General features: G+C 40.9%; 1 protein-coding gene across 1 annotated transcript in view; it reads right to left on the reverse strand.

The window, feature by feature from the left end:
* The window catches only part of LOC100753868 (calcium-binding mitochondrial carrier protein SCaMC-1), a 42,597-nt gene extending 18,076 nt beyond the window's left edge, over positions 1-24,521 (reverse strand). The window contains exons 1-4 of the mRNA XM_035451919.1: positions 23,456-24,521; positions 18,455-18,581; positions 7,336-7,423; positions 1,566-1,677 (exon numbers count right to left, since the gene is read on the reverse strand). Of these exons, the coding sequence (XP_035307810.1) occupies positions 1,566-1,677; positions 7,336-7,423; positions 18,455-18,581; positions 23,456-23,905 (777 nt within the window). The 5' untranslated portion in view covers positions 23,906-24,521. The remainder of the gene's footprint in view (positions 1-1,565; positions 1,678-7,335; positions 7,424-18,454; positions 18,582-23,455) is intronic.
* Positions 24,522-24,982: the final 461 nt, after the last annotated feature.

A 24,982-nucleotide genomic window follows, 5' to 3' on the forward strand; every position in this document is an offset into this window, starting at 1 on the left:
ACTCAGTTTGGATAATGTTGAGATAGTGCTTTTTGTCTTGGGCTTTAAAGTTGATGGTGGAACAAGTTAGGAGTAGAGGCTGTGGGAAGGATGGGATTTATTTTGCATGTGACAACCTCTTTGTTATCTATCCTCTCTGGGGCTATGGATTTTAGGTTGATTATCCTTACTTTACTACTAGTATTCACTTATGAATGATTACCTATAATGTTTGTCATTCTGGGTCTGGGTTACCTCACTCAGACTAACTTTTTCTAGTTTCAACCATTGCCAAAAACAATGAGGTCATTGTTTTTTTTACAGATGAGTGTGTAAATGTACCACATTTTCCTTATCCATTCTTCAGTTGAGGGGCATCTAGGTTGTTTCTAGGTTCTGGGTATTATGAATAATGCTGACATGAACATGGCTGAGCAAGTGTTCTTGTGGTATGATTGAACATCTTTTGGGTATATGCCCAAGATTGATATAGCTGGGTCTTGAGGTTGATTGACTCCCAATTTTCTGAGCAACCGCCATACTGATTTCCACAGTGACTGTACAAGTTTGCACTCCCACCAGCAGTGGAAGAGCGTTCTCTTTGTTCCACATATTGTATGAAAAAAAATCTATTCCTAATAAAAGAAAGATGTAGTAATGCATCCTGGGTAGTAGTCACAGGAGATGAACATGGAAGGAACAGTCAAAAAGTAAGAAATAAGATGTGTTATCAAAATACTATATAAATCAAAACCAGACGAGAAATGATGTTACATGTTCATCCCATGTTCAAACATTCAGGGACACAGATGAAACCAAGTGCCTAACATAACAAATACCTACTGAATACATATGTTCTTGGCTTGTTTAGACACACTGACTAATGCACTAATTGAACTCTGAACTATCTAATAGAAGAACTATCTAATAGAAGAAACAGAGGGGATTATGAGTGGGTTCGAGATGAGGGTTCAAACATTCACATTTTGACTCCAGAGCTAATGGTCTTTTCTTCTTATGGACTGTGTGTGGAGTGAAGACAGACACTGATGAGAGCTGTGCGTTGTGAGTACAGTATTTTCACTCCCCCACCTTATATCTTAAAAGTCTTTAAATACAGGATTTCCTTTAGTCCTTACAACTTCAGGTCAGGTGCTTATGAAACTTAAAGGATCACATAGCTTGTATGTTTGTTCCTTTTTTACTCTGATCTCTGCAACCTTAATATGTAATTTTATATTCCCAATGCCAAAAGACCCAGTCAAGCATATAATATCTGTGTAAAAAAAAGGAAAACATGTAATTTCACTTTTGTAGGCAATGCAATTACACTTAACAACACTATTTTTAACATAGAGTATGTAGGTCCTTTTAGTAGACACCTAAGATACAGGATTTAACAAGCAAATTGTGGTTTCCATGTTTGCACATAAAATACTAGCATCCATTAATAAATGAGTAGAATATTGATAAAAGTAAACAATCTTTAGTCATTGAGACTAAAATATAATGGAGATTACAAAATGATATTTACAACTACAATATTTAAAGAAAAATAAAAATAGTAAAATGCAGAGTAGTCTTACTGTAGAATGCTTCCAGAAACGGATAATTTCATTGATATTTTTTGCAGGGTGGAAGAAAAAGTAGTCTCTCCATTCCTCCCAGTCGACTGTCATTGACCCATCGGTATCCATGCTGAAATGTAATTTTAATTGGTGTTTACAAGACTTACAGCAGCACCATTACTCGAATTACTCAAATACTTCTGGGGTGTTTGTTATTGAAGTCATTCTTTTGGATTTTATCAATGCCACTGTATTTTCCTTTTTAAAGAACAAATTTTTAACAATGTTGACATTCCCAAAGAGCACTGATGATCAGGTGCTAGAGACAGCCCAGCATGTAAGATACTTGCCTTACAACCACAAGGATCTGAGTTCAGTCTCCAGAATCCATGCAAAAACAAGTAAGGCAATGTTGAGGAAGTAGAAAGTGGAAGGTTCCCCCTGGCTCCCTGGCAGGCCAACCTCGAATATGCAGGATGTTCTAGGCCCTGGGAAACCCCATCTCAACAAAGGAAACAAACAAACAAACAAAAAGGTGGATGGAGCCTGTGGAACAGCACCTGAGCTGGCTTCCACATGCACATATACACATAAGCAGGAGGGGACAGACACACACACACACACACACACACACACACACACACACACACGAGTACAGGTGTTTGTTTTATAGACTGGCCCTCCACTGGAATCCACTACATGTTGCTCTTTTAATTGTTTATTTGAATGTAATTTTCACATTTTCCTTGTATTCTTGAAGAGAAAGATTATTTTAAAGTCATATGCATATCTCTAGCACTGAGCAGTCGAATGACTAAGTCAATAGATCTGACTGAATAACCTTGTATCTTTCGGATCTTCTAGTATTATTTTTGCCTTTGACCCTCTTTTCATTGTTGGTTTTCAAATCAACTTTAAAGTAACCTTTTATACATAAACTCAGTTTTTATACCTAATACTCCTCATCCCACTTTTTTAAACGTGTAAATGATTAAGAGCTGAAATCATTCACTGGTTGTTTATTTTTTGATACAACAGAAGACAGCAGGACACTGAATCAGGAGAGCCTGTGACAGTCTTGGGATTCAGCTAACATTACAGAGTGGGGGTAGTTTTATATCCTACAATACAGAGCATATTAACACTATACAGACCAACAATACAGACCACTATGTGGTCTCGTGTTTCTAGTAGAACCGTTTCCTAAAAATCCACTGCTTGGTTCCTGCCCAAGCAGAACCATAGCATCTCTAGTAGTGGCAGTCCATTTTCCTAGCGGTTGTAATAATGTGCTGTAAAAGGTGGAAATTTTGAGTGTGTACTGCATAGGATATAAAATTGTGAGTCAGTGGAAATGAAGATTATGTGAGGTCTTAAGTTTGAGTCTGGAACATCACTGGGATAACTGTTTATAAAGAAACACACATGGCTTTTCAGTGTTTGGGGCACAGGCGTTAAGAATTGAAATGTTTGTTGTGAAAAAAGAATATTATGAACAAACATGTCAATATATTTGAAAATTTAGGTGAAACTTATAAATTCCTGGAAATATTGTTTATTTATATACTTATTATTGGCACATTATTTATAGTAATGGGTTTTGTCACAAAATTTTGGATCATTTATATATTTTTTAGGTATGAGAGTTCTGTCTGCACATATGCCTGCACGCCAGAAGAGGGTATTGGATCCTATTATAGACAATTGTGAGCCACCATGTGGTTGCTGAAAATTGAACTCAGGACCTCTAGAAGAACAGCCAGTGCTGTTCCATCTGCTGAGCCATCTCTCCAGCCCCCTGTCTTTGGTTCATAACTTGTTTCCCCTTTATAATTTCTTGTTCCCATTCCAACTTCCTCTGATGGCTTCCCAACTAGGAACTTACACTTTCACATTGTGTGTGCAGCGTGCATATGTATGTGTGCGTATATGTACTTGGTGCACACACAGGCGTGTGTGTGTGTGTGTGTGTGTGTGTGTGTGTGTGTGTGTGTGTGTGTGTGTGTGTGTGTCCCAATGTGCTTAGTTAGGTTTGCTAACAGGAACAAGAACAGAAACATGGGTGAGAATTTGTTTAATGGAGCATGGGCGCCTTACCAGTGGCTATACCACTGAAGAATATGTCTCCCCTCCCCTGTCAACCAGAAACTACATGTAAATCTTCAGGGGTGGGACCCCATGAGACCCCATCCATTGCATGACAGGATACTGATGAGCCTAAATTGGTGAAATCTTGTTCAGGAAATAACAGATGCTGTGAGTTAAGAGTGTAAAGACCATTCCATGCCCTAAGTCATGTTCCACACAACTTCTTCCCCCACCTTCCTCAGACATTTACTTTCTTTCTGCCCCCCCCCAGAGAGATACTCCCTGAGCCTTTCAGGAGGTGATATAAATGTCTTACAACTGAGCATCCAACATTAACTCATTCCTGGCATTTTGATACAGTTACCTCTGACCATTGCAAAGAGAAGCTTCTCTGACCAAAGCTGACAGCAATGGGAAAAGATATTCACCAACCCCACATCTGAAAGAGGGCTGATCTCCAAAATATACAAAGAACTCAAGAAGCTAGTCTCCAAAACACCAAATAATCCAATTAAAACGTAGGGTATAGAACTAAATAGAGAATTCTCAATAGAGGAATCTAAAATGGCTAATAGACACTTAAAAAGTGCCCAACATCCTTAGCCATCAGGGAAATGCAAATCAAAACAACTCTGAGATACCATCTTACTCTTGTCAGAATGGCTAAAATCAAAAATACCAATGACAGTTTATGCTGGAGAGGATGTAGAGAAAGGAGAACACTCCCCCACTTCTGGTGGGAGTGCCAACTCGTACAGCCACTTTTGAAATCAGTATGGAGATTCCTCAGGAAAATGGGAGTTAGTCTACCACAAGATCCAAAATTCCACTCATAGGCATATACCCAAAGGATGCACATTCATACAACAAGGACATCTGCTCAGCCATGTTCATAGCAGCATTATTAGTAATAGCTAGAACCTGGAAGCAACCTAGATGCCCCTCAACTGAAGAATGGATAGAGAAAATGTGGTACATTTACACAATGGAGTACTGCTCAGTGGAAAACAACAATGGAATCTTGAAATTTACAGTCAAATGGATGAAAATAGAAGAAACCATTCTGAGCGAGGTAACCCAGTCACAAAAAGACAAACATGGTATGTACTCACTTTTGAAATCAGTATGGAGATTCCTCAGGAAAATAGAGCAAAGGATTATCAGTCTATAATTCACACTGCCAGAGAAGCTAGGAAACAAGGAGGACCCGAAGAGAGACATACATGGTCCCCCAGAGAAGGGGAAAGGGACAAGATCTCCTGAGCAAATTGGGAGCATGGGGGGAGGGGAGAGGAAACTAGGAGAGTGAGAAGGGGAAAAGAGGAGGGGTGAGGAAGACATGAGGGAGCAGGAAGGTTAACTCGGGGGAAGAATAGAGGAGAGCAAGATAAGAGATACCATAGTAGAGGGAGCCATTATATGTTTAAAGAGAAATCTGTCACTAGAGAAATCTCCAGAGATCTACAAGGATGACACCAACTAACAATCTAAGCAACAGAGGAGAGGCTATCTTATATGCCCTCCCCTGATAATGAGATTGATGACTACCTCATATGCCACCCTAGAGCCTTTATCCAGTAGCTGATGGAAGCAGAAGCAGATACCCACAGCTAAACACTGAGACAAACTCCTGGAATCCAGTTGCAGAGAGGGAGGAGTGATGAGCAAAGGGGTCAAGAACAGGCTGGTGAAACCCACAGAAACAGCTGGCCTGAACAAGAGGGAGCTCATGGACTCCAGACTTATCAGTCTGGGAAACCAGTTTAGGGTTGATCCAGACCCCCTAAAAGAGGATGTCAGTGAGGAGGCCTAGGAAATCTATGGGGCCTCTGGTAGTAGATCAGTACTTATCCCTAGCATATGAATGGACTTTGGGAGCCCACTCAACATGGAGGGATACTCTCTCAGCCTAGACACACTGCTGAGGGCTTTGGCCCTGCTCCAAATGATATGACAGACTCTGAAGATCTCCCATGGAAATCCTCACCCTCCCTAGGGAGCAGAAAAGGTATGGGATAGGGTGTTGGGCGGGGGGAGAAGGGGAGGGAGAGGGAACTGGGATTGACATGCAAAACAAGCTTGTTTCTAATTTAAATTAAAAATGGAAAAATGTAAAAAAAGAAGGCAATTTGATAGACACAGCATACCCATTTGTCAAAACAATAGTAGCTTTACCAGAAAGCCCATGATCTCTCTCTCTCTCTCTCTCTCTCTCTCTCTCTCTCTCTCTCTCTCTCTCTCTCGTGTGTGTGTGTGTGTGTGTGTGTGTGTGTGTGTGCGCGCGCACGCGCGTGCACATCTGTGCAGGAATGTGTGGAGACCTACAGTTGATCCTAGAATGTCTTTCCTCAATCGATTCTCCAGCTTACTTTTTAAGATATGATCTAAACCTGAAGCTCAGTGTTTCAACTAGATTGCTGATGGGGGATGTCCTTATGTATGCTGTGAATATAAGTTTCTTTTACTGGTTGATGAATAAATGCTGTTTTGGCCAATGGACAGGCAGGATGCAGCCAGGCAGGAAGTAAAGGCAGGGCTACCAAACTAGGAGAATTTTGGGATGAGGAACTGAGACAGTGACTTGCCAGGGAGATGCCATGTAACTGCCGAGAAAGCAAGAGATCCAGCATCACTGGTAAGCCAAGACCATGTGGAGATACACAGATTAATAGAAATGGGTTGATAATTAAGAGAGAGCTAGCCAATAAGAAGCCCGAGCCTCTGTATATTTATTTGGGACTGAACAGCTGAGGGATCAGGTGGGACAGAAACTTCTGTCTGCAGATTGTCTGGATAGTAAACACCTAAGAGCTGACTGCTTCTGACCCCACTCTTGGAGTACTGGCATGAGCCATTCTGCTAGCTTTACAATTCATGTGCATGTGGAAGCCAATCATGAGGCTATGACCAAAAGCAAACTTGAGGAGGAAATGTTTGATTTGATCTTACAGTTAATAGTCCATCATATAGGGAACTCAAGGCAGGAGCTCCGGACAAGAACTTGGAGTCAGGAACTGAAGTAGATGACATGGAGGAACCCTGCTTACTGTCTTGTTCACCATGGGTTGATCATTGGTTTCTTATACAACCCAGTACCACCTTACCCAGGGGTGGTGCCCCCTGAGTAGGCTGAGCCCTCCCTCATCAATCATTAATCAAGAAAATGCTCCCCAGAGACCTACCTATAGGCAATCTAATGGAGGTATTTTCTTAGTTGAGGTTCTTCTTCACAGATAACTTTAGTTTATGTTAAGTACACACACATACATACATACACACACACACACACACACACACACACACACACACACACACACGGGACTTGCTGACAAGGCTGGGCTGGCTGGCTAATAGGTCCAAGGAATACCACTTACCTAGATTTTATGTGGATGCTGGGGATCAAACTCAAGTCTCATGCTTCACAACAAGCACCTTACTGACTGAGTTATCCTCCCCGATCCCCATGAGAAAAAACCAAACTCAATGTGCTTACCACAATAATGAATGCAGGTGAGTTAATAAAGAGAAAAGTGAATAATATACCACACTTACAGTCTAAAGGAACATAATCCCATTTGAATTGTAAAACAATCTCTCTATAAAACGAGAGCAGGAACTTCAAATGCCACGTGTATGCCAATTAGTTCCTGGCATAGACCATAAAACACAAAACTAATAAAGAATGGGAGCACAGGCTGACCTTTTCAGGATGTCGTAAGCCTGAGAGAGAGAAATGTGGATTCCCAATGATTTCACGGCAGCAACTATTTCTGAAGCATCTATCACTCCTTTAAAAAGTGAAAAATACAGAGTTAAGCATCTGAAAAGATAGCAATGCAAACTATGCTTGGAATGCAGCTAAATTTGCTTTAAAAGTCTGTGTTTGGTGGGTCTTTACTCCCAAATTCATAATTCAATGCCTAAAAACTCCAAAAGGTTGGTACCAAGTAGAAAAGTCTCTTTAAGTTGTGACAAGATAAGTTTTACTTTGTTATTTAATTAAGTGTGAACATTCGTATTTCAGGACAGAAGTATTTATGGATATAATAGCTCATGGCCCAGACATCACTTGGGATAGTAAATATCACAGGCACACTGAATTACTTTAAACTCCAAATTCTAAATTTCAAACCACATCTGGCCACAAGGACTATAGATCATGACACATTTGACTATCATACCTATTTGAAAAGAACTGAAAAAGTTAGTGCTGAAGACCTGACTCGGGGGACAAGAATAAAGAACTATTTATGAAGTATGCAACATCCTTATAGAACCAAGCTCTTTTAACAGAAACATGTGCTGTGTTAAATAACTCAAATAATGTGTGTATATGTATATATAACTAAATTCTATGTATAGGTCATACATAATTAAGTATATAAATACATGCATGTATATTTATTCATACATAATTAAATATTCTATCTTGTTGAGCAGGCCTTAAGTTCAATAAGAGAGCTGTTGGTTTTTATCAAGCTGTGTGATTATGCATATATATATACACACATATATACATATATATGTATATATATATATATATATATATATATATATATGTCTACTATGCAGCTCATTTTCACATTGCTAGATATTGTGAAGGGGAAATTAAAAATTCCATGTTCTCTTCAAACTCTAAAACACAAATAAAACATGTATCATTTTCCAAATCCAAAAGTGAAATCAGATTTTACTTTTATTATATTTTTTAAGATTGTAATGCAATTATAACATTTTCCCCTTCCTTTTCCTCCCTTCAGCCCTTCCCATATACCCTCCCCTGCTCTCTCTCTCTCTCTCTCAAATACATGACCTCTTTTAAAATGTCGTGATATATGTGTGTGTACATATATGTCTATATATTTATATATCTATGTATTCTTAAATATATAAATTCAGCTTGATTAGCCCACATGGTATTACTTGTATGTATGTTTTAAGGCTAAGCATTTGTTCCTGGATAACCAATTGACATGCCCTTTCCTGGGGAAGATTATCCAGTTCTCAGAATTCCTTAGTTGCAGCTGGGCAGTGGTGGCACATGCCTTTAATCCCAGCACTTGGGAGGCAGAAGAAGGTCGAGGCCATCTTGGTCCACATAGTGAGCTCCAGGACAACCAGAACTGTTACACAGAGAAATTCTGTCTCAAGAAAAAAAAAAAAAAAAAAGGATTCCTTAAGTTTCCTGTCACTCTCTGTCTAAAGCTGAAGTTTCATGAGCTTTCCTCCTTCCACATTAGCGTATCTCTTGCTATCATCCTTGTTCAGGTCTTGTTTAAGCAGCCATGTTGGTGAGACTTTATAGGTGTAACTTTCTGCCCCCTCTTCATTAAAGATCCCTGAACCTTAGGTACAGGAGTTGTGTTGTAGGTGATATCAGTTGGAACTTGGCTCCACAGCTCTGTATTTTGATCAGTTGTGATCTTCTATAATGGTCTCCATCTGTTGCAAAGAGAAATTTCCTTGATGAGATGTGAAGACTACACTTATCTGTGGGCATAAGGACAAATATTTATAATGTAGTTGGGATTATGCTGGTCTAGTAAGTGGTAATTTGTAGGTTCTCCTCCAAGATCCATGACTTCACTAGCCCTGGGCAATTGGCTAGGTTTCCAGTACCAGCCATAATTTCCCTCTTGTTGAGCAGGCCTTAAGTCCAAGGTATGCGTGTCATTACTGTACCCTTAGCGTTACTGTACCATGTTGGTCATTGCTGTGATTCATAGGCATGTCTGAGTACCACAGTGTGTATGTGGAGGTCAAAAGTCAACTTTCAAGAATCAGTTCTCTTCTTCCACTGTGAGATCAGGGATCAAACTCAGGCTGTCAGGTTTGCACAGCAAGCACCTTTCTCATGGAGCCATCTCACTGGCCCTGATAATTCTTGAATGTACGTATCATTCTTTATATCAACATTAGTGTCACCTGGTTAAAAAATACACCAAAATGCTACCATAAATTCAGCCATGCTTTTTATTTGTATAAATCATTTATTGAAATTATGTATGAGAATGTATATACATGTGAGGTATTACTTAATCCATAAACCAAGACACTTTTTCATAGTCTCGTATTTTCTTTATAAGAATCATGTCCCAAGCTCCACACAAGGCAGTTTACTGGTCTACAAACCAAAGTTTCTTCAAATGATAAGCTCTAATCCTTACTTAACGAATTGCAAATACTATGCTCATCTGTTAAATCTTTTAATTGATAATCTGCTATGTAAATTACCACCTTTGTTAGGGTTACTATTACTGTGATGAAGCACAATGATCAAAAAGCAACGTGGTAAGTAAAGGGTTTATTTCACTCACAGTTCCATGTAACAGTTCATCATCAAAAGCAGTAGTGCAGGAACGCAAGCAGGGAAGGAACCTGGAGCCAAGAGCTGATGCAGAGGACACAGAGGGGTGCTGCTTCCTGGTTTGCTCTCCATGGATGGCTCAACCTGCTTTCTTATACAACCCAAGACCATTAGCCCAGGGATGGCACCACAGGCCCTTCCCCATCAATCACTAATTAAGAAAATGCCATACAGGCTTGCCTACGGCCTGATCTTACAGAGGCATTTTCTCAACCTAGGTTCCTCTCAGATGACTTTAGTTTGTGTCAAGTTGACATATTATCTAGCAAAATCACTATACTAAATATAATCTAATTCAAATACTGATAAGCTCCCTCAAGGACTTGGCAAATTTATATGAAAGTATTAATATTTTTGAAATATTTTACATTAGAAACTCCAGTAGTACAATCAGTTAGCACATAGTACTTCTATAAAGTATATTATATTGTATAATATAATATGTAATGTATGTTAGCTGAAAGGTTACATGCAAAATAAAATAGGAGAATGAATAAGAGAGAGTCAAAAATGAAGCATTGTAAAGGATGAACAAGATGCCACAAAAACCATAAAACATCTCCATAAAAGGAGTAGTATGAGCCAAGTGTGATCATTTATTTCACAAAGATCTATTACAGACCCACAGTATTAAAAATTCATGATAATTTGTCTTGGCAAGGGGAGTGATTTTGCAGGACATGAAAGGAGCTTGTACAATGCTAGTAATGTTCTGTTTCTTAATCTGGAAAGTGTTTTCGGGTTGCATATTTACCTTATAAAATAATTTATGGAATTTATAATTATAGTTTATAATTCATTAAAATTATAATGTCTATAACTGGATACATTATGCCAATGTACATCTCTCTTCATGCAGTCTCCCCAACTGAATAGCTAGGCTTCTTCCCTAGATGCTCAAGATGTCAAGAGGCAGCCCATCGAGACAATAAGTCCTGTATCTTATAAGCTTTGCTCACATCCCCAAAACTGAAGAGAACCAAATGACCAAGTCATGAAGACACAGGCCCACACAAGAGCAAAAGCCCTGAAAGCTGTGATTCATTCCCTGGGATGGCCAATATGAAGCGAAACTACTTAGCCTTCCTGAGCTTTCGGTCTCCTCATCTGAAAACATGGCTCCCATGAAGATGGTGTGAAGAAAACTAAAAAGATACAGAAAGTGCTCTGAGCAAACATAGTATATAGGAGCAGGTAATAAAAATTAGATCATTTATTTCCTCAATCCTCAAAAAACTCCATGCAAGAAAGAACACTGGTGGTGAAATTATGCTTACTTTATTTTCACATTTACAACTCTGTTTTTGACCATCTGAACTGAACAGAGCAGGGATTCTGAAGCATTTTGGTGAGAAAGTTCAAAAGATTTGTTCTCAGTAGGTCTTGAATGCCTCTAGCTAGTGAGTCTAACTTTACACCGTCCCTTGTGCTCCCATCTGCCTCCACAGACTGACATACAGACTGAAAAGCTTCCTACAGCAATAGACAGGACCTAGTAAGGACTTAATCCTGCCTAATATTAAAGCTTCACTTGCAAGCTTGTGGTTAACTGAAGACCAGATGAAGAAAAGTCAAATGTAGTGAGCCAGGTCCAGTAATTAGACTGTGGAGAAAGCACTGGCTCTGGGATCAATGGGAAAATGTTGGAACACAGTGTTAAACTCTTGAACATCAAGGGTCTATGAAATAAGAATGTATCAAGCTATGTTTAATGGCATCCAAAAGGTAAAAGAGCCAATCCTGGTACAAATCCCCTAAAGTATCAACATATAGTCAGATAGCAGTTGGGAAAAAAATGTCTTCTGGACATTTTGTAGAAAAGAAATATGAAACCTACAGATACAAGGCTGAGACGATGTGACATGGCAAGAGACCTGGTGTAGGGGGTCAGGCCATAAAGAAAAGTTTCTACTATGCTTGACTACTTAGTTGGTTCTAAAACAGAATGTGATTTGACTTTGACGTGTGATTTCCCAGCACATAAAAAAAACATGTGCCATTTTTTGATTCAATGATTTTACTTGAATTCATGGATTATAATGACCACCTTAATATATCTTTATCTCCATTCTCTGACTTGTAACTCAACTTAGAACATCCCAGAATTCTCTTATTCCTAGAAAGTGCCCTCTCCCAGCCACTTTGCAAGCACTTTGCAGACTCGGGGAGAGTGGCTGCATGTAGGTAGGAACTGAAAAAACATTACGTTAAGCTCCACTACACTGATATCAGATACCTCACAACTAAAAATAAAACAGAAGAAAGAGTATACTATTGTTATAAGACTATTGTGACAAAGCACCCAAAGCTAGATGGTTTAATTCACAACTCCGAAATCAAGGTGTAAGTAGCCCTATGGACCTTCTGATAGTTCCCAGGTAGAATCTATTCTCTGTCTCTCTTCTAGCCTCAAGTTTTCATTGGCATGTAGATGTAGCATCACAAGTCTGTCTGACAGTCTTGGCATCACCACCACAACCATCTTTTGTAACAGAATAAGGCCCCATCCTAATACCCTAAACTCATTACACATACAAAGATCCTGCTCTCAAATAAGGCCCCTTTCTGGTGTGCTGGAAGCTAAGGCTTCAGCACATCTTTTTTGAAGAGACACAACTCAGCACATAAGTGAACTATTCTTTTCTCACCTTCAAGTACCCTGGCCACGCTCAGTAACAGGAACTGCATGAAGTCTCTTTCCAGGAGGAAACCTCCCCTTCTGGTGGAACCAAGGAGACAGTCTCTTCCTTCTCCCAGCATAATACTCCTTAGGAAATTTCTATGTTCTGGGATCCATTGTTTCCATAGTCTGACAGCCAAAGGGAGTAGGGGCATAGTGTCTCTAGAATATCTTCATTCTTTCCAGAGCAACCATACAACTGGAATATTTTCCAGCCACTAGAAATTATGTTTGCAAGAGAAATGAAACCACAAAATAACATTAAAAGAAACATGGACACAAAAGTATACATATGTGACTGAGAGCTCATTTAGAGAAAAAAGAAACCAAGAAAGAAACAAAGTCTATAAGGAATTGTGAAACCGATCAAAATGTAAAAATGGATCTCTAAATAGCAGTAACTGTCAACTTGACATAATCACCCTCTGGGCATCCCTGGGGGATAACCTTGATTGTATTAATTGAGAAGGGAACCCTTGCCCACTGGGGGTGGCATCATTCCCTAGATGGTTAGTAAACTATATATTAGAGAAAGCAAACTGGAATTCATTCATCTCTCTGTGGACCAGCTGTTTCATACCCTGCCACTCTGACTCCCACCAGGATGGACTGTACCCTTCTACTGTGAGCCAGAATAAACCTTTTCTATCTTCTGCAGCTTTTGCCAGTTTTTTTCTTTGACAGTTTCATATATGTACATAATAATTTTTAGTAATTTGCATACCCTACTGTACCCTCTCTAATGCCCCTTCTCCCAAAGGAACCTTTTTTCTTCCCAAGAAATTCCTGTGCGATTTCCAAGTCCTTATCTGTGTGACCCATTGAGTCTAATCGGGATTGTTTGTGACACCATGAGCAGGAGGTCATTAACTGGCACATGGACAACTTATCAGGAATTACATCACTGAAAAAGTGACACCTCTTTCCCTAGCCACCATTAACTGCTCAAAGTCCCTAAGGAGGGGTGGGATCTCATGAGGAAAGGTGGACAGGCCCAACCATATGCAGTTCTTGTGCAGGTAACCACAGCGATTGTGAGTTCATGAGTGTAACAGCCATGTCGTTCCACACATCTCCCCATCCTCCAGCTTTTTTGCTCTTTCTGCTTTACTCTTTCACCATGTTCCCTTGAGTATTGGAGGGCTTAATACAGGGGATCTATTTACAGCCAAGCATTCCACCATCCTTTACTCTTGGCAATTCGACCAGTTATGAGTCTGCAGTAACCACTGCCCACTGACTTAAGATGCTTCTCTGACAAAGTCTGAAAGCATCACTAATCTTTAAACATAAACGTGTAGAAATCAGGGTGGTCAGGAGTTGACTTAGAAAAAACATAATGGTTCCCTCTGAGGCCCTATGATCTCCCCGCCTCCCACTCTTGAACAGGTTTATAGTACCAGACAAGATTTCTCTCCTTTGCATCAGGCCTAAAATTCAACCAGGAAGCAGCTAGTTACCCCTATAACATCCATGAAACTATTGCACCATGGACATATCTCTCCAGGCCAGTCATTTGTGTAGCTCTTAAAGTTCACAGATGCAGAAGCCTGCCATCACACCTTCAGCATTATCAAGGCTAGCCAGCAGGGGGCATTGTTCCCAGGTCAGTACCAACATATTTCTCCAGGTTCTATGACTACAGAGAGTGGTGTCTTCAGCAATATTCTTACCATCCATTTCTGCCAGACAAGAGCAATGGTAATAGTTTGAGGAGGGCGGGGATTTTGTGGCCTACCTTGTTGAAAGTATTTTATCACAGCAACAGGAAAAGAAACTAAGAGCAAGATTATAAGCAATTTTTGTTTTCTTTCAGAAGTTTGTCTGCATTACCTAAATTTCCTGAAACAAATGTCATCAAGACTGTCAGTTCTGAGCCGGGCATTGGTGGCGCATGCCTTTAATCCCAGCACTCAGGAAGCAGAGGCAGGCGGATCTCTGTGAGTTCGAGGCAAGCCCGCTCTCCAGAGCGAGTGCCAGGATAGGCTCCAAAGCTACACAGAGAAACTCTGTCTCAAAAAAACCAAAAAAAAAAAAAAAAATTGTCAGTTCTTAGAGTGTCTCAGTGTGTGTGTGTGTGTGTGTGTGTGTGTGTGTGTGTGTGTGTGTACATGGTGTGGGCCATGTGTGCCACAGAACACTTGTGGAGGTAAGAGGACAACTTTTAATAGTGTCTCTCTTCTTATACTTTTATGCTAGATCCCAGAAATTAACTCAAGAGCGCTTGACAAGTACTCTCACCCACTAAGCCGTGTCGCCAGCTCACAAATATCATTTTTTAAACTCCCATACCAAATTTTCCATTTACTTATTACAAAAAAAAAAAATAGAAGGGCAGCCAGGCTATGGTGGTGCATGCCTTTAATCCCAGGCAGAGATAGGTGGTTTTTGTTTTTTGTTTTGTTTTGTTTTGTTTTTGTTTGTTTGTTTAAGGCCATCCTAATCTTCAAAATGAGTTCTAGGACAGCCAGAACACACAGAGAAACCCTGTCTCCAAATAAATAAATAAATAAATATATAAATATAGGACTACCCAATACACAAAGCTTTAGATGATATAAACTTCTGCAAAATTCATTTTTTTCTCTTTTTTCTCTAGAAACATTCACTTTACATATCCCCCTTCCTCTCCCTCCAATCCTCCCGTACCTCCTACCAACCCCCCAACCCACACCTCCTCCCCAAGGACAGTGAGGCCTTCCATGGGGGATCATCAAAGTCTGTTACATCATTTGGAGGAGGGCCTAGGCCCTCCTCCGTGTATCTGGGCATAGTGTCCCTCCATAGGGAATGGGATCCCAAAGTCCATTTGTGCACTAAGGATAAATACTGGTTCCACTGTTAGAGGTCCCATAGCTTGCCCAGGCTTCCTAACTGGCACCCACATTCATAGGGTTTGGTTCAGTCCAATGCTGGTTCCCTAGCTTTATGACTGGGGTCCATGTGTTCTCACTAGGTCAGTCAGCTGGTTCTGTAGGTTTCTCCAGCACAGTCTTGACTGCTTTGCTCATCCCTCCTCCCTCTCTACAACTAGATTCCAGGAGTGGCTCAATGCTTAGCTGTGGGTGCCTGCTTCTGCTTTCATCAGCTACTGAATGAAGATTGTTCAGGGGGCCTGGTTTGGTCCTGTGTTGGTTCCCCAGCTGTCAGACATGAGTTCCCACTTTCTTAGGTCAGCTGTTTCTGCAGGTTTTCCAGCGTGGTCTTGACCCCTTTGTTGGTCACTCCTCCCTCTCTGAAACTGGATTCCTGGAGTTGGGCTCAGTGCTTAGCTGTGGATCTCTGCTTCTGCTTCCATCAGCTAGTGGATGAAGGCTCTAGAATGGTATTTAAGGTAGTCATCATTCTCATTATACGGGAAGGACATTTAAGGTAGCCTTTCCACTGTTGCTTAGTGTCCTAGTGTCCTTGTGGATCTCTGTACAATTCCCTAGTGCCAGATTTCTCCTTAAACCTATAATGGCTCCCTCTATCGGTGTCTCTTTTCTTGTTCTCCTCTATTCCTCTCCCCTCTCAATCTTCCTGATCCCTCATGTTCTCCTCCCCCCATCTTCTCCCCTCCCCTTTCTGCTACCTCCCTCCCCCTCTCCCCATGCTCCCAATTTGTTCAGGGGCTCTTGTCTTTTCCACTTCACTGGAGGATCATGTATGTCTCTCTTACAGTCCTCCTTGTTTCCTTGCTTCTCTGGAGCTGTGGATTGTAGGTTGGTAGTCCATATATGAGTGAGCACATACCATGTTTGTTTTCCTGTGACTGGGTTACCTCACTTAGAATGGTTTCTTCTAGTTCCATCCATTTGCCTGCAAATTTCAATATCCCATTTTTTTCCACTGAGTAGTACTCCATTGTGTAAATGTACCACATTTTCTCTAACCATTCTTCAGTTGAGGGGCATCTAGGTTGCTTCCAGGTTCTAGCTATTACAATATAGCTATAATGCTGCTACGAACATAGCTGAACAGATGTCCTTGTTGTATGAATGTGCATCCTTTGGGTATATGCCTAAGAGTGGAATTGCTGGATCTTGTGGTAGACTGGTTCCCATTTTTCAGAGAAACTGCCATACTGATTTCCAAAGTGGCTGTACAAGTTTGCACTCCCACCAGCAATGGGGAAGTGTTCCCCTTTCTCCACATCCTCTCCATTCAATTCATTCAAGGGTACTTCCCACTTTCTCCTCTAAGAGGTTCAGTGTGGCTGGATTTATGTTAAGGTCTTTGATACATTTGGACTTAAGTTTTGTGCATGGTGATAGATATGGATCTATCTGCAATCATCTATATGTACTCATTCAGTTATGCCAGCACCATTTGTTGAAGATGCTTTCTTTATTCCATTGTTTAGCTTTAGCTTCTTTGTCAAAGACCAGGTGTTCATAGGTGTGTGGGTTGATATCAGGGTCTTCAATTCGATTCCATTGGTCTACCAGTCTGTTTTTGTGCCGATATGAAGCTTTTTGCATTACTATAGCTCTACAGTACAGCTTGAAGTCAGGGATGGTGACACCTCTGAAGATCCTTTATTGTACAGGGTTGTTTTGGCTATCCTGGATCTTTTGTTTTTCCATATAAAGTTGAGTATTGCTCTTTCAATTGTGAAAGAATTGTGCTGGGATTTTGACAGGGATTGCATTAAATCTGTAGATAGTTTTTGGTAAGATTGCCATTTTTACTATTTTGATCCTACCTATTCAAGAGCATGGGAGATCTTTCCATTTTCTGGTATCTTCTTTAATTTCTTTCTTTAATGACTTAAAGTTCTTGTCACACAGGTCTTCCACCTGTTTAGTTAGCATTACCCCCAAGATATTTTATGTTGTTTGTGGCTATTGTAAAGGGTGATGTTTCTCTGATTTCTTTCTCTGCCCCTTTATTGTAAAAATTTAAGATCTCAGGTGTGAGAGGTGTGTTGGTGCATGCCTTTAATCCCAGTATTCAGGAATGCAGAGCCAGGTGAATTTCTGTCTATACAGCAAGTTCTAGGCTAGCCAGGGCTACACAGTGAAACTCTGTCTCAAAGAGTAAATAAATTAAATTTTAAAAGAAGGGTTAAAGCAGTGTTTCTCAACCTGCAAGTCATGACCCCTTTGGGGTTGAACTACCCTTTCACAGGGGTCAACTTAGAAAACAGATATTATATTACAATCCATAACAGCAGCAAAATTATAGTTATGAAGTAGCAACAAAATAAGTTTATGCTGGGCAGTGGTGGCACACACCTTTAATCACAGTATTCCTCAGTAGGCAGAGGCAGGTGGATCTCTGTGAGTTTGAGTCCAGCCTGGTCTATAGCTTGAGTTCCAGGATAGGCAAAGCTACACTGAGAAACCATGTCTCAAAAAAAACCAAACAAACAAAATAATAATAACAATAACAATAATTTTATGGTTGGGGTCACCACAACATGAAGGGCATGTAGGGCACACCTTTTATCTCAGCACTCAGGAAGCAGAGGCAGAGAGAGTTCTGTGAGTTCAAGGCCAGCTTGGTCTACATAGCAAGCTCCAGGCTAGCCAGGGCTACCCAGTAAGGTTTGCAACCTCAAGAATTTCCTACAAAAAAAGAAGAAACTCAAGTTGCTTTTGGTTATGTTGTCTTATCACAGCAACAGAAACCCAAGACATCTATTATATTATTCTCACTAATATAAAAATTTTGCTAGATAATAAATTGGGTCTGACAGTGGGAGGAAATTAAAATGGCTAGTAAAATTACTCATCGGTACTAACACTTATTCACATCAAGCTAACTGTGGATATAAGATACACACACCATCATTATTTTTGTCCAGACTCTTAAATGCCAGTTTCATTTTCTTCTCATGCTCTTGAAGGTACTGCATAAATTCTTCAAAATCCAGTCCTGCATCAGCGTTGACATCTGCAGCATGAAGAACTATCTACAAGAGAAGAAACTCATTGCAACAATCATCTGTAAAGCACTATGCCATGCTAACATTAGCACATTTACTATTCATGGTTTCTATAAGTGTTCATTACCTAGGTTTTAGTCATTAGTGCAAGCCTAAACACATTAAATGATTCAATTTTTTAATTCATGCAGTATTGAAGTCAACATGTCATCTCAAATAAATATGAATTTTACTAGTAAATATTTACCTCAGATACACACACCTCAAAGGCTTAAAGATTCTAAGGTATGTAGCCTTTGCCATCAGAGACAAAAAAAATCTGTCTACTAAATGTGATAAACATGAAATCCTAATATGTTCCCCAGATTAATGGTTTGAGACCTAGCCTTGTGAAGTAAGCATGTATGTTCAAGTCTCACTAAGTCCTTAAGCTTTTTAAAATAAAATTAACGCTATAGGGCTGGAGAGATGGCTCAGCAGTTAAGAGCACTTGCTGCTCTTCCAGGGGACCTGGGTTGAATTCCCAGAACCCACATTCAACCAACTGTAACTCCAGTTCCAAGTGATCTAGCACCTTTTCTGTACTCCACAGGCACCAGACACAAACATAGTACACTTACATAAATGCACACAAAACACTTATACACATAAATATAAATAAACCTTTCAAAAACAATTAATAATATGTAAAAAATATATATTGTATATTACCAAAAGACTCTTACCTCTCTGTCTATATTATTCATCTTTCTGCCATCAATGTCTAGCATAAAGTACAAAATATAAAGACCTTCAATAGATTGGATAACTCCTACTTAGTATTTATTGAGTTTCAAAATGAATGCTATGTGCTGAAAAACTAGATCCCACTGCACAGCACACAGTGAACACTGCACAGAGCATACACTGCACACCACATAATCCCCATCACACACTGCACCGCACACACTCAGCACTGCATACACCACACACTGCACACTGCACAGAGCACACACTCACATTGGACACATCTACACTGCATACTGTATACTGCGTATTGCACACAGCACACTGCTGGGCATAAAAAGACAAAAAGTTACAGTCTCCAGTATGAAGCAAATTATAGAACACTAAAGATGACTCACATCTTTCACAAAATGTTAGGTGAAATAATGCAAGAAATTCAAGGTACAATAAGCTTTGAGATATTAAATGAAGTGAAAATCCTGAAAGTCTCCAGAGAGCCTTCATAAAGGAAGACTGCCTGAGCTGATATTCACAAGGAAAAACATTTACTAAACAGATAAACAGGAGTGAACATTTCTATAATATGTGAAATATTTGCATGGAGATAAAACAGAAGTTAGTTGTAAAAATACAGTAATACTAGTGGTGATGATATCAATCAAAATATATTGACCATTTAGTCCTAAGGAAGTTGTGGATATAACTTCATTTCATCTCTATCCAATTTGCTAAATACATAAATGAGTGGAAGAAAAAATAAAGAGGGGAGAAATGATACAAAAATTATCTCACATTAATGATAATTTCCAATAAGAAGGACATACACGGTATTCACATGATGTCTTGGGGTTTCTATTGCTGGGAAGAGACACCATGGCAATGGCAACTCTTATAAAGGAAAAACATTTAATTGGGTGGCTTACATTTCCAGAGGTTTAGTCCATTGTCATCATAGTGCAACATGGAGGCATGCAGGCACACATGGTGCTGGGGAAGGAGCTTAGAATTCTACATCTTGATCCAAATGCCACCAGAAGACTGAGTCTACGCTGAATGTAGCTTGAATCCAGCTCCCAGCCCCTACCCAGGGTTCCTCCGAGAGAAACTTCCCAGGAGCTGGGGTTTGGGGCATGTAAAAGATTTCTAGCCAGGCGGTGGTGGCGCACGCCTTTAATCCCAGCACTCGGGAAGCAGAGGCAGGTGGATCTCTGTGAGTTCGAGACCAGCCTGGTCTACAAGAGCTAGTTCCAGGATAGGCTCCAAAGCCACAGAGAAACCCTGTCTCAAAAAACCAAAAAAAAAAAAAAAAAGATTTCTATAATAACTTCACAGATGGTCCCATGCTCTTCATTCTATGTGCTCTTTATTATTCTGGTGTTACAAATTCCCATATATATCCATTCATTAACAACTTGTTAGTAATAATAAAAAAAAACTATAAGGCAAATTCTCAGAGGTCAGCGTTCTTTGTAGATCCGATGAGTCACATGTGGCAAACACTTGGTCAGCTAATTGGTGACTGACAACAACTGCAGGTTGTAAACGTTCCAGCTACCTCTTAAAGGGTCCACTACAGGTTACAAAGAGGAAACTAAACCATTGAGAGATCTAAGGAAAAAGCAAAGTATGCATGCATTTATGTTACATTTCTTAAGTGTGATTAATATCTGGACATAGTTAGTCAGTTAACAGCATTTCTTATCACCTGAATCTCAGGACCTAAACAAAAACAGTCTACTGAGCCTAAAATTTGCGTCAAAAGCTGGTACACAGTGTTAATTGCTATTTTGAATCGTATCGGGGGGGGGTGCTGGTGAAGGAAGGGTAAGATAGCATAGATGCTATTGATCCCTTGAAGGACTATGATATAGCAGGGACAGACACCTACAATACCACCCTAATTGTCATAAATCTTTGAAGGACTTAGATCTAACAAGGCCAGACACCTGAAGTTCTGCTCTGTGGAGGTTCCTCCTGTGATCTCTCCACAAGGGTGTTCCCTCTGACCAATTTGCCCAGTCAGTCAGCTATTGATAGAGAACAGGTTGCAAAGTTTCTCAACATAAAATGGGACAAAGACTGGACAATAAGAGCTTGTTTTATATGCCAGAAAATATAATGTAGGAAGAAGTCTTCCTACTAACAGTATAGATGGATAATAGGGCCCAGAAATTGAGGAATACATTGCCAGCATTTGTGAGACAAGTCTCAAGCTGTTATAAAGAGAAATCGTGGGATACACAAGAGAATCACAGATAAGCAGTATTTTTCATAAGCCTTGCTGATGAACTTAACCTCCATCAGATATGAATTTCTCTGGTGGGTAGGCTTATAAATGCCAGCTGTCATTACTGCATGTTTTGCAGACTCCATCAGTCTAGGGTCTCCATTCCGTTCCCCTCTGGGCTCTATGATTCCTGTACAGTCTCAGATCCAAAGCTACTGAGTCAGCAGCTATGCCAGCAGGTAAAATTATCCAGAAATGCACTATTATAGTGAGATATTGTAAGCTAATGTCTTTCCCAAACATTTACAAATTGCCAAGTAGAAGACATAACAGCTTTTAGATTAAAGAACACATGAAGGATTTGATTTCCCTGGCATGATGCAACTTTCTTGATTAAGAGCACTTAGCATAATTTCAGATCACTGAGTGGGAAGAGAAACAGCCCAGCATGTTCTGACATGCTTGCAGGCTTGGGAGTATTCCTCACAGCAGACTCAAGGGCTAGGATGCAGAAGACTAAGTTTTTAGGAGGTGATATCATGATACCAAGATACCGAAACTAAAAATTGGCTAGTTTGTAACTGCTTACTTGGTTTTGAGATCTGCAGAACCAGGTCTTATAAAAGCAGCACTTCCAATAGATATCTACATGAAAAATTTAATCTGATCCTTATCTCTCACCCTGTACAAAAAGCAATTCCAAATTAATCAAAAATCTCAATGTTAGATGCAAAACTGAAACTTCTGGAGGACAGAGCAGTGAGTACACTTAAGGCTAAAGTAAGTACTTTCTGAATAGGACCACTCAAGAAGGAAATGGGGCCAATGATTGACAAATGGGTCTTTGTGAAACTAAAAGGCTCTGTACCGAAAACTGTTAATCAACTAAAGAGACAGCCTATTGAACAGGAAAAAAAATCTTTGCCAGATTAGTGTCTAGAATATACAAAGAACTCAAGAAACCAAACAAAAAACAAAGAAGCCCTTTTAAAAATAGGCTAATAAACTGAACAGAGTTCCCAAAAGAAGAAAGGCATATGGCTAAGAAATCATTAATATTAAAACATCTTTATCAAGAAAATAGAAAATAAATTTACATTAAGATTTCATTGTTACCCCAGTCAAAACTGCTATCATCAAGTAACAATAAAGCAAGTAACAATAGCTGGTAACATTGAGTAGAATGGGGAATCCTCAATTGTTATTGGTGAGACTGGAAACTAAAGCAACCAAGATGGAAATCAGTATGGAGGGTATCCTCAAAAGGCTATAAATAGATGATGGACCATATGATCCAGCTATATCAATCACAGGTATACACTCAAAGGACTTTATATCCTACCAGAGAAATAATTGTTTGGCCATGTTCATCGCTTCTCTGTTCAAAATACTTAGGAAACGAAAACAGCCGAGCCGGGCGGTGGTGGTGCACGCCTGTAATCCCAGCACTCGGGAGGCAGAGGCAGGCGGATCTCTGTGAGTTGGAGACCAGCTACAAGAGCTAGTTCCAGGACACCCTGGAATACGTTGACTCGCCTTAGATTTGTGTACTGTTAAGTCAGAAGGGCACCAGTTCTGCGGTATGTGTCTGTGTATATATCTCCTGAGGCAAGCCCCCCTAGGCTGAAAGCCTCTTGAGAAAAGCAGGTTTGCCTTGGACAAAGGCTAACCCAGTCCTAACCCTTCTGGACAGGAAATGTTCAGAACCGTAGAATCTCCTTCAAATGCTGGGGTGGCTAATGACTATTTTGAGAACGTTGACATGTTTCACTGGGGATGTGTTATTCTGCACGAAGAACCCCACCAAAGGGAATTCCACTCCTACTCCACAAGCTCAGGAAAGCTCTGGAAAATTCTGAAAGGAGCAGGACGGCAGGTTGGCTCCGCTCAGTGCCGGCCACGTCTTTCGAACAATCCCAGTGTCACATTCTCTCTCTCAGTGGCTCACCTTCTCAGAGTCGTCCACAAACGTGGAATTCAAGTTTTTCAGCCCATCCCTGAGCTCCCCGATGTCCACCACACCATCCCCATTGTGGTCCAGGTCATCAAAGAGGATCTCATAGGCCAGGCGGTCATAGTCACTCTGGCAGGCCGCGGGGGGCAGCACGAAGCCCCTAAGCCAGTGCAACATGGCCCCGCGGCGGCCGCCACGACCCCCGGGGCAACGCTCCGCCAGTCGCCTCCGTGACCTCCGGGCTGCGCACAAGGCCACAGGTCTGCGCCTGGGGCACGCGGGCTGCAACCGCCTGAGCCCCGAGCGCCACGGTTCTTCCCTGGAACCTGGAGAGCCGGGAGCGCGGCCGGGTGGGAACCTAGGCTCCGCGCGCCACGCCTCCCTCACCGGAAGTTGGACGCTGGGGCGCCTGAGACTGTGACCACCCCGACCTAAAGCCACCATCGGAAGAGGTTGTGAGTTTCAAGTCCTGCCAAGTGCTGCTCGGGGCCTCATAGCTGCTGCCTGGCCCTGGGAACCATGACTGGATTTGTGGTAATTCGTGCACTGTTTCTCACAGCCAGGGCTTGAGTGAAGTGGCTGTGCCTCATGCTGAGGCCCGAAGGGGGCATGCGGGGAGTAAATGGGGCTTTTTCTCTTTGGTGTCCAGTGCGCCAAAACTACCCTTCACTCCAAGGAAGACCGGTAGGTAGGCGTCTGGACTGAAGAAGGAAAAGAAGAGTCTGTCCTTGCTGCTGTCTCGGAGAAATGGTTTCCCATTGACCCATTTCCTCTATCTCATTTCTCACTTCCTTCCGAAAAGAAGGCTTCAGCCATTACCACCACGACCTGTCTTACTGAACTACCACCTGACAAAACCCAAGTGATACTTTAAAGGCTTTGATTCATTTACCCAGGGAGTATGTATGTACACAGTACTGGGCATCCTCTTCATCCTGAAACATCTCCTTTGTCTTCTGGGACGCAATAAGCTTCTGCCATCCTCTTTTTCTCTCCTATGTCCCCTTCGCAAGATCTTCTAAGCTTGAGGCCTTGAAGAACTGCCATAGATGAACTTAAGCCTAGAAAGACAACTCAGTGGTTATTTCTGTGAAGTTTCGTGCCCTCGATCACGTTCTTTGAAAGCTAGCAGTAGAATATAACAGGCCCAGTTCTTTGTTTTTAGTTTTATTTTTTTTATATGTGTGTGTAAGTATACACCGTGTGTGTGTGTGTGTGTGTGTGTGTGTGTGTGTGTGAGAGAGAGAGAGAGAGAGAGAGAGAGAGAGAGGGAGAGAGAGAGAGAGAGAGAGAGAGAGAGAGAGAGAGAGAGAGAGAGAGAGAGCACGTGCCACAGAAGATGGTGTGGGACCTCTCACCCCCCAGAGCTGGAGTTATAGGTGGTTGTGGACCTAGGAACCCAGCTTTGATCATCTGGAAAAGCAACAAAAGCTCTTAACAGCTGATCCATTTTCCAACCCCCAAGACCTGTGTTTTCAAGTGAATTATTTTTTCTTGTACAAGCCCAACTCTTATACCATA

The sequence above is a fragment of the Cricetulus griseus genome (genome assembly GCF_003668045.3).
Source record: "Cricetulus griseus strain 17A/GY chromosome 1 unlocalized genomic scaffold, alternate assembly CriGri-PICRH-1.0 chr1_0, whole genome shotgun sequence".
Classification (NCBI taxonomy): Eukaryota; Metazoa; Chordata; class Mammalia; order Rodentia; family Cricetidae; genus Cricetulus; species Cricetulus griseus.